At 48.7% G+C, this 12,799-nt stretch overlaps 1 protein-coding gene across 3 annotated transcripts in view; it reads right to left on the bottom strand.

Annotated features, from left to right (window-relative positions):
* CFAP61 (cilia and flagella associated protein 61) overlaps positions 1–12,799 on the bottom strand; it is an 844,658-nt gene that overhangs the window by 401,227 nt on the left and 430,632 nt on the right. For all 3 annotated transcript variants that reach the window (XM_063918168.1, XM_063918169.1, XM_063918170.1), the window contains one exon: positions 693–794. In XM_063918168.1, coding sequence (XP_063774238.1) covers positions 693–794 — 102 coding nt within the window. The remainder of the gene's footprint in view (positions 1–692; positions 795–12,799) is intronic.

Here is a 12,799-nt window from a genome sequence, read left to right as displayed (position 1 = left end):
GTGTGAGGTGTTCAGAATAGACTGGAAATGAGTGGAAATGAAGGTTATTGAGGTTAATAATACCGTACGACCAAAATTACCCCAAACTCTGTGATTTTAGCTGTTTTTATGTTTTTTTCAAAAATCATCCAGATCCAAAACCAAAACCAGAACACAAAAGGGTGGTTTCGGCAAAACCAACCCAAAACCAAAACACGAGCGGGGAATTAGAACCAAAACCAAAACACAAAACACGAAAACTGCCCGCCGCACATTCCTAATTAGTATCAAACATTTGTGCATGGTCTAAAGGCCAGTACACACTCGAGAGAGGTGTGTGCTCAGCGATCTGTTACAGACTGCTCAGCACACATCTCTCCCCTTGCTCAGCAATGTGTGCTGAGTGAGGGGCGGGAGGGCCGCTCATTTCACCCAGCATGTGAAATGAGCGATGTGCTAGATTGTGTCTGCATGCAGGCTAATCTAGCACCAGCGATAGCAACACGCGGGGCAACGCATCGCTATCGCAGGGGGACATACACACAAGAGATCCGTGCTTAACTTCTAAGCAATCTAGTCAGATTGCTTAGATTTTAAGAACGGATCTCTCCGTGTGTATCCCCTTTAACTGTCAGCCAAAGCTGGATGCTACTCGTTAACTTCAAAGGATAGTCCTAAGTCTAGTCTGAAGTCTTTGTTGTTTGCACACCCACCTGCTGGCTAGGAATGCTTGCTCCATACAAGAAACAGGAGTGTTGTTTCCAGGAAGACCATTGGTTGAAATCAAAGTGATATTGTTGAATTTCAAGTGTGGGCTGAAAAAACAAAAAGCATTAGTCAATTAATGTAATGAAATGTAAAGCTCACATATTGGCAAATTTCTGAAGTGCACATACTTGCTGCTATGAGGATGATTTAATGTGAATGGCATCTAATATGCATCTTCTACAAATACCACATTTGTTATATAAATATTTGATCCTACACCCTAATGCCCGCAGCCCTGGTATAACATCTGTAGGAGTCATACTACTGCTATTTTCTGCATTTGAAATTAGTAATGTAAGCAGCATTGCATCTGTGTGAGGAACAATCAAGGCATTTCAAAATCACAGTGACACATTTGTGCCCAATTGCTATTTGAAAGGACAGTTGCTATTATTATTATTATTATTATTATTATTATTATTATCCTTTATTTATATGGCACCACAAGGGATCCGCAGTGCCCATTACACAGTACATAATCAAATGAGCAAACAAGAAAACAACACTTACAGTTCAAGACAATATAGGACAGGTATAGAACACCCGGGGTTAGGTGCCATCAAAGGGAGTATGGAGTAGAAGATAAAGTAAGTAAGAAAAGAAAAGGCACATGAGGAAAGAAGGCCCTGCTCTTGCCAGCTTACAGTTACAGTGCATTGCTAAAGTATTCACCCCCCTTTGCATTTTTCATGATTTGTTGCCTCACAACTTGGAATTAAAATGGATTGTTTGAAGGTTAGCATCATTTCATTCACAGAACATGGCTACAACTTTGAAGATGTTTTGTTTTGGGGTTTTTTATTGTGAAACAAAGAACAAATAGGACAAAATAACAGAAAACTTCAGCATGCATAACTATTCACCCCCCTAAAGTCAGTACCTTGTAGTGCCACCTTTTGCGGCAATTACAGCTGCAAGTCGCCTTGGATAAGTCTCTATGAGCTTGCCACATCTTGCTAGGGCCGTAACTACGTGTGTGCCAAGTGGGCTTGGCACACAGCGCAGTTGCCCTGAGGGTGCACGGCCAGCGGCATGTAATGAGTCAAATTGACTAATTACATGCCGCCTGTTCTGTGCGCCGCCACGCTGTGGAGGGAGAAGAGAGCAGCGCCGGGCAGGTGAGAAGGAGGAGGAGGGAGGGGGACTGGAGCCACAGCAGCGCTATTTCATTGGTAGCAAGCGCCGCTGCAGCAGCCCCCTCTCCTTCCGTATTGGCTGCCTGGCGCTGCTGTGGATGCTGGGATGTGGTTCCTCCATCCCAGCATCCACAGCAGCGCCAGGCAGCCAATACGGAAGAAGAGGGGACTGCTGCAGCGGCGCTTACTACCAATTACATAGCGCTGCTGCGGCCTCAGTCCCCCTCCCTCCTCCTCCTTCTCACCTGCCTGCACCGAGGAAGCTGCACGAGGAGCCTGTCAGCGGGGAGATGGTAAGTATCTCTCTCTCTTTCTCTCTCTCTCTCTCTCTCGGACACCGTCTGCCATAATGTGTGAAAGGGGGCCTGGCTGCCGCAGTGTGTAAAAAGGGGGCCTGGCTGCCGCAATGTGTAAAAAGGGGGACTGGCTGCCGCAATGTGTAAAAAGGAGGACTGGCTGCCGCAATGTGTAAAAAGGGGGACTGGTTGCCGTAATGTGTAAAAAGGAGGACCGGCTGCCGCAATGTGTAAAAAGGGGTACACCATCTGCCGTAATATGTAAAAAGGGGGCCTGGCTGCCACAATGTGTAAAAATAAGATTTTACTTACCGATAAATCTATTTCTCGTAGTCCGTAGTGGATGCTGGGACTCCGTCAGGACCATGGGGATTAGCGGCTCCGCAGGAGACAGGGCACAAAAATAAAAGCTTTAGGACTAGGTGGTGTGCACTGGCTCCTCCCCCTATGACCCTCCTCCAAGCCTCAGTTAGGATACTGTGCCCGGACGAGCGTACACAATAAGGAAGGATTTTGAATCCCGGGTAAGACTCATACCAGCCACACCAATCACACCGTACAACCTGTGATCTGAACCCAGTTAACAGTATGACAAACGTAGGAGCCTCTGAACAGACGGCTCACAACAATAACAACCCGATTTTTTTGTAACAATAACTATGTACAAGTATTGCAGACAATCCGCACTTGGGATGGGCGCCCAGCATCCACTACGGACTACGAGAAATAGATTTATCGGTAAGTAAAATCTTATTTTCTCTGACGTCCTAGTGGATGCTGGGACTCCGTCAGGACCATGGGGATTATACCAAAGCTCCCAAATGGGCGGGAGAGTGCGGATGACTCTGCAGCACCGAATGAGAGAACTCCAGGTCCTCTTTAGCCAGGGTATCAAATTTGTAGAATTTTACAAACGTGTTCTCCCCCGACCACGTAGCTGCTCGGCAGAGTTGTAATGCCGAGACCCCTCGGGCAGCCGCCCAAGATGAGCCCACCTTCCTTGTGGAATGGGCCTTGATAGATTTAGGCTGTGGCAGGCCTGCCACAGAATGTGCAAGTTGAATTGTGCTACAAATCCAACGAGCAATCGTCTGCTTAGAAGCAGGAGCACCCAGCTTGTTGGGTGCATACAGTATAAACAGCGAGTCAGATTTTCTGACTCCAGCCGTCCTTGAAATATATATTTTCAATGCCCTGACAACGTCCAGCAACTTGGAATCCTCCAAATCGCTAGTAGCCGCAGGCACCACAATAGGCTGGTTCAGGTGAAACGCTGAAACCACCTTAGGCAGAAACTGAGGACGCGTCCGCAGTTCTGCCCTGTCCGAATGGAAAATCAGATATGGGCTTTTATACGATAAAGCCGCCAATTCTGACACTCTCCTGGCTGAAGCCAGGGCCAGTAGCATGGTTACTTTCCATGTAAGATATTTCAAATCCACCGATTTGAGTGGCTCAAACCAATGGGATTTGAGAAAATCCAAAACTACATTAAGATCCCACGGAGCCACTGGGGGCACAACCGGGGGCTGTATATGTAGTACTCCTTTTACAAAAGTCTGGACTTCAGGAACTGAAGCCAATTCTTTCTGGAAGAAAATCGACAGGGCCGAAATTTGAACCTTAATGGACCCTAATTTGAGGCCCATAGACAATCCTGTTTGCAGGAAATGTAGGAATCGACCCAGTTGAAATTCCTCCGTCGGGGCCTTCCTGGCCTCACACCACGCAACATATTTTCTCCAAATGCGGTGATAATGTTGTGCAGTCACCTCCTTCCTGGCTTTTACCAGGGTAGGGATGACCTCTTCCGGAATGCCTTTTTCCCTTAGAATTCGGCGTTCAACCGCCATGCCGTCAAACGCAGCCGCGGTAAGTCTTGGAATAGACACGGTCCCTGCTGAAGCAGGTCCCGTCTTAGAGGTAGAGGCCACGGATCTTCCGTGAGCATCTCCTGAAGTTCCGGGTACCAAGTTCTTCTTGGCCAATCCGGAGCCACGAGTATCGTTCTTACTCCCCTTTGCCGTATAATTCTCAGTACTTTTGGTATGAGAGGCAGAGGAGGAAACACATACACTGACTGGAACACCCACGGTGTTACCAGAGCGTCCACAGCTATTGCCTGAGGGTCTCTTGACCTGGCGCAATACCTGTCCAGTTTTTTGTTGAGGCGGGACGCCATCATATCCACCTTTGGTTTTTCCCAACGGTTCACAATCATGTGGAAGACTTCTGGATGAAGTCCCCACTCTCCCGGGTGTTGAACACTGCTGACAGTGCTATCACATGATCTTCCGCCCAGCGAAGAATCCTTGCAGCTTCTGCCATTGCCCTCCTGCTTCTTGTGCCGCCCTGTCTGTTTACGTGGGCGACTGCCGTGATGTTGTCCGACTGGATCAACACCGGCTGACCCTGAAGCAGGGGTTTTGCCAGGCTTAGAGCATTGTAAATCGCTCTTAGCTCCAGTATATTTATGTGAAGAGACATCTCCAGGCTTGACCACACTCCCTGGAAGTTTCTTCCCTGTGTGACCGCTCCCCAGCCTCTCAGACTGGCATCCGTGGTCACCAGGACCCAGTCCTGTATGCCGAATCTGCGGCCCTCTAACAGATGAGCACTCTGCAACCACCACAGAAGAGACACCCTTGTCCGTGGAGACAAAGTTATCCGCTGATGCATCTGCAGATGCGATCCGGACCATTTGTCCAGCAGATCCCACTGAAAAGTTCGTGCGTGGAATCTGCCGAATGGAAACGCTTCGTAAGAAGCCACCATTTTTCCCAGGACTCTTGTGCATTGATGCACAGACACTTTTCCTGGTTTTAGGAGGTTCCTGACAAGTTCGGATAACTCCCTGGCTTTCTCCTCCGGAAGAAACACCTTTTTCTGAACCGTGTCCAGAATCATTCCCAGGAACAGCAGACGTGTCGTCGGGGTCAATTGAGATTTTGGAAAATTCAGAATCCACCCGTGCTGTTGCAGCACTACTTGGGTTAGTGCTACTACGTCCTCCAGCTGTTCTCTGGACCTTGCCCTTATCAGGAGATCGTCCAAGTAAGGGATAATTAATACGCCTTTTCTTCGCAGAAGAAACATCATTTCGGCCATTACCTTGGTAAAGACCCGAGGTGCCGTGGACAATCCAAACGGCAGCGTCTGAAACTGATAATGACAGTTTTGCACCACGAACCTGAGGTACCCTTGATGTGAAGGGCAAATTGGGACATGCAGGTAAGCATCCTTGATGTCCAGGGACACCATAAAGTCCCCTTCTTCCAGATTCGCTCTCACTGCTCTGAGTGACTCCATCTTGAACTTGAATTTTTGTATGTACAGGTTCAAAGATCTCAGATTTAGAATAGGTCTTACCGAGCCGTCCGGCTTCGGTACCACAAATAGTGTGGAATAATACCCCTTTCCCTGTTGTAGGAGGGGTACCTTGACTATCACCTGCTGAGAATACAGCTTGTGAATGGCTTCCAATACCGTCGCCCTGTCTGAGGGAGACGTTGGCAGAGCAGACTTTAGGAACCGGCGAGGGGGAGACTTCTCGAATTCCAACCTGTAACCCTGAGATACTACCTGCAGGATCCAGGGGTCCACCTGTGAGTGAGCCCACTGTGCGCTGAAATTCTTGAGTCGACCCCCCACCGCCCCTGAGTCCGCTTGTAAAGCCCCAACGTCATGCTGAGGGCTTTGCAGAAGCCGGGGAGGGCTTCTGCTCCTGGGAGGGAGCTGCTTGGTGCACTCTCTTACCCTTTCCTTTGCCTCGGGGCAGATATGACTGTCCTTTTGCCCGCTTGTTCTTATAGGAACGAAAGGACTGCGGCTGAAAAGACGGTGTCTTTTTCTGTTGGGAGGGGACCTGAGGTAAAAAGGTGGATTTCCCGGCTGTTGCCGTGGCCACCAAATCCGATAGACCGACCCCAAATAATTCCTCCCCTTTATACGGCAATACTTCCATATGCCGTTTGGAATCCGCATCACCTGACCACTGTCGCGTCCATAAACTTCTTCTGGCAGATATGGACATCGCACTTACTCTCGATGCCAGAGTGCAAATATCCCTCCGAGCATCTCGCATATAAAGAAAAGCATCCTTTAATTGCTCTATAGTCAATAAAATACTGTCCCTATCCAGGGTATCAATATTTTCAGTCAGGGAATCCGACCAAACCACCCCAGCACTGCACATCCATGCTGAGGCGATGGCTGGTCGCAGTATAACACCAGTATGAGTGTATATACTTTTCAGGGTAGTTTCCAGCCTCCTATCAGCTGGATCCTTGAGGGCGGCCGTTTCAGGAGACGGTAACGCCACTTGTTTTGATAAGCGTGTGAGTGCCTTATCCACCCTAGGGGGTGTTTCCCAGCGCGCCCTAACCTCTGGCGGGAAAGGATATAATGCCAATAACTTCTTTGAAATTAGCAGTTTTCTATCGGGGTTAACCCACGCTTCATCACACACTTCATTCAATTCCTCTGATTCAGGAAAAACTACAGGTAGTTTTTTCAGACCCCACATAATACCCCTTTTTGTGGTACTTGCAGTATCAGAGATATGCAAAGCCTCCTTCATTGCCGTGATCATATAACGTGTGGCCCTCCTGGAAAATACGTTTGTTTCTTCACCGTCGACACTAGATTCGGTGTCTGGGTCTGTGTCGACCGACTGAGGTAAAGGGCGTTTTACAGCCCCTGACGGTGTCTGAGACGCCTGGACAGGTACTAACTGGTTTGCCGGCCGTCTCATGTCGTCAACTGATTTTTGTAACGTGCTGACATTATCACGTAATTCCATAAACAAAGCCATCCATTCCGGTGTCGACTCCCTAGGGGGTGACATCACCATTACCGGCAATTGCTCCGCCTCCACACCAACCTCGTCCTCATACATGTCGACACACACGTACCGACACACAGCAGACACACAGGGAATGCTCTTATCGAAGACAGGACCCCACTAGCCCTTTGGGGAGACAGAGGGAGAGTTTGCCAGCACACACCCAAGCGCTATAAATATATAGGAACAACCCTACAGAAGTGTTGTTTCCTTTATAGCAGCTTAATATATCAATATCGCCAAAAAAGTGCCCCCCCTCTCTGTTTTTTTTACCCTGTTTCTGTAGTGCAGTGCAGGGGAGAGTCCTGGGAGCCTTCCTCGCAGCGGAGCTGTGCAGGAAAATGGCGCTGTGTGCTGAGGAGATAGGCCCCGCCCCCTATTTCGGCGGGCTCTTCTCCCGGTGTTTGTGAGACCTGGCAGGGGTTAAATACATCCATATAGCCCCAGGGGCTATATGTGATGTATTTTTAGCCAGAACAAGGTATTATCATTGCTGCCCAGGGCGCCCCCCCCCCAGCGCCCTGCACCCTCAGTGACCGCTGGTGTGAAGTGTGCTGACAACAATGGCGCACAGCTGCAGTGCTGTGCGCTACCTCATGAAGACTGAAAAGTCTTCTGCCGCCGGTTTCTGGACCTCTTCACTTTTCGGCATCTGCAAGGGGGTCGGCGGCGCGGCTCCGGGACCGGACTCCATGGCTGGGCCTGTGTTCGATCCCTCTGGAGCTAATGGTGTCCAGTAGCCTAAGAAGCCAATCCATCCTGCACGCAGGTGAGTTCACTTCTTCTCCCCTAAGTCCCTCGTTGCAGTGAGCCTGTTGCCAGCAGGACTCACTGAAAATAAAAAACCTAATAACTTTTTCTAAGCAGCTCTTTAGGAGAGCCACCTAGATTGCACCCTGCTCGGACGGGCACAAAAACCTAACTGAGGCTTGGAGGAGGGTCATAGGGGGAGGAGCCAGTGCACACCACCTAGTCCTAAAGCTTTTATTTTTGTGCCCTGTCTCCTGCGGAGCCGCTAATCCCCATGGTCCTGACGGAGTCCCAGCATCCACTAGGACGTCAGAGAAAAGGGGACTGGCTGCCGCAATGTGTAAAAAGGGGGTCTGGCTGCCGCAATGTGTAAAAAGGGGGACTGGCTGCCGCAATGTGTAAAAAGGGGGACGCTGGCTGCTGCAATGAGTATAAAGGGGGACACCATCTGCCGTAATGTGTAAAAAGGGGGACGCTGTCTGCCGTAATGTGTAAAATGGGGGACTGTCTGCTGTAATGTGTAAAAAGGGGGATGCTGTCTGCTCTAATGTATAAAAGGGTCTCTACCTGGTGTAGTGGCGCTACTGTGCAGCGTAATTTGAATAATGGAGACTACTGTGCACCGTAGTATGAATTGCTATTATTTTGTGGCCACGCCCCTTCCCCATAAAGCCACGCCCCTATATATTTTTCGCGCGCCTACGCCGCGCACTGCCCCAATCTTACAAGGAAGGGGGGGGCAATGTCGTTTCTTGCACACAGCGCTAAAATGCCTGGTTACGGCACTGCATCTTGCCACTGGGATTTCTGCCCATTCCTCAAGGCAAAACTGCTCCAGCTCCTTCATGTTGGATGGCTTCCGCTTGCGAGCAGCAATCTTCCAGTCTGACCACAAATTCTCAATTGGATTGAGATCTGGGCTTTGACTAGGCCATTCCAACACATTTAAATGTTTCCCCTTAAACCACTCGAGTGTTGCTTTAGCAGTATACTTCAGGTCATTGTCCTGCTGGAAGGTGAACCTCTGTCCCAGTCTCAAAGCACAGGTACACTGAAACAGGTTTTGACCAAAAATATCCCTGAATTTAGAACCATCCATCTTTCCCTTGACTCGAAACAGTTTCCCAGTTCCTGCTGCTGTAAAACATCCCCACAGCATGATGCTGCCAGCACCATGTTTCACTGCGGGGATGGTGTTCTTGGGGTGATGGGATGTGTTGTGTTTGTGCCAGACATAGTATTTTCCTTGGTGGCCGAAAAGTTCAATTTTAGTCTCATCTGACCAGAGCACCTTCCTCCATACATCTGGGGAGGTGTCCACATGCCTTTTGGCAAACTCAAAACGTGCCTTCTTATTTTTAACACTAAGTAATGGCTTTTTTCTGGCCACTCTTCCATAAAGCCCAGCTCTATAGAGTGTACGGCTTATTGTGATCACATGCGCAGATACACTGCTGTGGAACTCTGCAGCTCCATCAAGGTTACCTTTGGTCTCTGTGCTGCCTCTCTGATTAATGCCCTCCTTATCCGGTCTGTGAGTTTTGGTGGTCAGCCCTCTTTTGGCAGGTTTGTTGTGGTACCATGTTCTTTCCATTTGAAGATGATGGATTTGATGGTGCTCCAGGGGATCACCAAAGATTTGGATATTTTTTTTTATAACCCAACCCTGACTTGTACTTCTCAACAACTTTGCCCCTGACTTGTTTGGAGAACTCCTTGGTCTTCATAGTGTGATGCCTCTTGCTTAGTGGTGTTGCAGCCTCTGGGGCCTTTCAGAAAAGGTGTGCTTAAACTGACAGATCATGTGACACTTAGATTGCACACAGGTGGACTTTATTTCACTAATTATGTGACTTCTGAAGGTAATTGGTTGCACCAGAACGTTTGAGGGGCTTCATAGCAAAGGGGGTGACTACATATGCACATGATAATTTTCAAATTTTTATATATAAAAAATATTTGAATATAATTTTTTTCATTTCACTTCACCAACTTAGACTATTTTGTACATATCCATCACATAAAATTCAGATTAAAAAAAATTAAATTACAGGTTGTAATGTAACAAAATAGGTAAAAAGCCAAGGAGGGTGAATACTTTAGCAAGGCACTGTAGCTACCAAATTTTAGATGCTTAATTGTGCCTAGTACAGGGTAATGCATATGCTAAAGATAGTTTTATGCTTTCTGTGCAGACTATCGGGGGAATTCAATTGCCAGCGAGAAATTAAAAAGAACCCACACTGTGGAGTTTTTCCAGGAGCCGATGGGTTTTGCTATTCAATTGCAGGACAGAACATGAGATGCACTGATTTCTATAGGAATTACAGCATCCTTTTCAGGCACCCCCAGGGCAAGTCTGATTTCTTAAAATCTGTATTTTTAGAAAAAGCCCCCCCCCCCCCAGGACTAATTAGGCAATTGGAAGTTTCCAATTACATTAATTAGTCAGTAATTACCTGCACCAGTAAGTATGTGAGGTGTATGTGAGTGTAAGTATGTGTGTATGTGACCCCCGGTGTGTGAACCCAGTGGGAATGTCACCCCCCTGGAGGCAGCAGTTGAGAGAACTACATCTCCCAGCAGCCCCCTCACCTCCCATGCAAAGATGGAGGGGAGACCACCGGGAGCTGCGGAGACTACCGGAGAGGTAAATAAGAATTTACTCACCGGTAATTCTATTTCTCATAGTCCGTAGTGGATGCTGGGAACTCCGTAAGGACCATGGGGAATAGCGGCTCCGCAGGAGACTGGGCACAAAAGTAAAGCTTTAGGACTACCTGGTGTGCACTGGCTCCTCCCCCTATGACCCTCCTCCAAGCCTCAGTTAGGATACTGTGCCCGGACGAGCGTACACAATAAGGAAGGATTTATGAATCCCGGGTAAGACTCATACCAGCCACACCAATCACACCGTACAACTTGTGATCTGAACCCAGTTAACAGTATGATAACAGAGGAGCCTCTCGAAGGATAGCTCACTACAACAATAACCCGATTAGTTAACAATAACTATGTACAAGTATTGCAGATAATCCGCACTTGGGATGGGCGCCCAGCATCCACTACGGACTATGAGAAATAGAATTACCGGTGAGTAAATTCTTATTTTCTCTGACGTCCTAGTGGATGCTGGGAACTCCGTAAGGACCATGGGGATTATACCAAAGCTCCCAAACGGGCGGGAGAGTGCGGATGACTCTGCAGCACCGAAAGAGAGAACTCCAGGTCCTCCTCAGCCAGGGTATCAAATTTGTAGAATTTTGCAAACGTGTTTGCCCCTGACCAAGTAGCTGCTCGGCAAAGTTGCAACGCCGAGACCCCTCGGGCAGCCGCCCAAGATGAGCCCACCTTCCTTGTGGAATGGGCTTTTACAGATTTTGGCTGCGGCAGGCCTGCCACAGAATGTGCAAGCTGAATTGTACTACAAATCCAACGAGCAATAGTCTGCTTAGAAGCAGGAGCACCCAGCTTGTTGGGTGCATACAGTATAAACAGCGAGTCAGATTTTCTGACTCCAGCCGTCCTGGAAACATATATTTTCAGGGCCCTGACTACGTCCAGTAACTTGGAGTCCTCCAAGTCCCTAGTAGCCGCAGGTACCACAATAGGCTGGTTCAGGTGAAACGCTGAAACCACCTTAGGGAGAAACTGAGGACGAGTCCTCAATTCTGCCCTATCCGAATGAAAAATCAGGTAAGGACTTTTATAGGACAAAGCCGCCAATTCTGACACGCGCCTGGCTGAAGCCAGGGCCAACAGCATTACCACTTTCCATGTGAGATATTTTAAGCCCACAGTGGTAAGTGGTTCAAACCAATGTGATTTTAGGAACCCCAAAACCACATTGAGATCCCAGGGTGCCACTGGAGGCACAAAAGGAGGCTGTATATGCAGTACCCCCTTGACAAATGTCTGAACTTCAGGAACTGAAGCCAGTTCTTTCTGGAAGAAAATCGACAGGGCCGAAATTTGAACCTTAATGGACCCTAATTTTAGGCCCATAGACAGTCCTGTTTGCAGGAAATGCAGGAAACGACCCAGTTGAAATTCCTCTGTAGGGGCCTTCCTGGCCTCGCACCACGCAACATATTTACGCCAAATACGATGATAATGCTGTGCGGTTACATCCTTCCTGGCTTTGATCAGGGTAGGGATGACTTCATCCGGAATGCCTTTTTCCTTCAGGATCCGGCGTTCAACCGCCATGCCGTCAAACGCAGCCGCGGTAAGTCTTGGAACAGACAGGGTCCCTGCTGGAGCAGGTCCCTTCTTAGAGGTAGAGGCCATGGGTCCTCTGTGAGCATCTCTTGAAGTTCCGGGTACCAAGTCCTTCTTGGCCAATCCGGAGCCACGAGTATAATTCTTACTCCTCTCCGTCTTATAATTCTCAGTACCTTGGGTATGAGAGGCAGAGGAGGGGACACATACACTGACTGGTACACCCACGGTGTTACCAGAGCGTCCACCGCTATTGCCTGAGGGTCCCTTGACCTGGCGCAATACCTGTCTAGTTTTTTGTTGAGGCGGGACGCCATCATGTCCACCTTTGGTTTTTCCCAACGGTTTACAATCATGTGGAAGACTTCTGGATGAAGTCCCCACTCTCCCGGGTGGAGGTCGTGTCTGTTGAGGAAGTCTGCTTCCCAGTTGTCCACTCCCGGAATGAACACTGCTGACAGTGCTATCACATGATTTTCCGCCCAGCGTAGAATCCTTGCAGCTTCTGCCATTGCCCTCCTGCTTCTTGTGCCGCCCTGTCTGTTTACGTGGGCGACTGCCGTGATGTTGTCTGACTGGATCAACACCGGCTGACCCTGAAGCAGAGGTCTTGCTTGGCTTAGAGCATTGTAAATGGCCCTTAGTTCCAGGATATTTATGTGAAGTGACGTTTCCAGGCTTGACCACAAGCCCTGGAAATTTCTTCCCTGTGTGACTGCTCCCCAGCCTCTCAGGCTGGCATCCGTGGTCACCAGGACCCAGTCCTGAATGCCGAATCTGCGGCCCTCTAGAAGATGAGCACTCTG

This window comes from Pseudophryne corroboree, chromosome 4 (assembly GCF_028390025.1).
Source record: "Pseudophryne corroboree isolate aPseCor3 chromosome 4, aPseCor3.hap2, whole genome shotgun sequence".
NCBI classification, from domain to species: Eukaryota; Metazoa; Chordata; class Amphibia; order Anura; family Myobatrachidae; genus Pseudophryne; species Pseudophryne corroboree.
The sequence above is the reverse complement of the archived record's forward strand: the minus strand, read 5'-3'. Positions and strand labels throughout refer to the sequence as shown.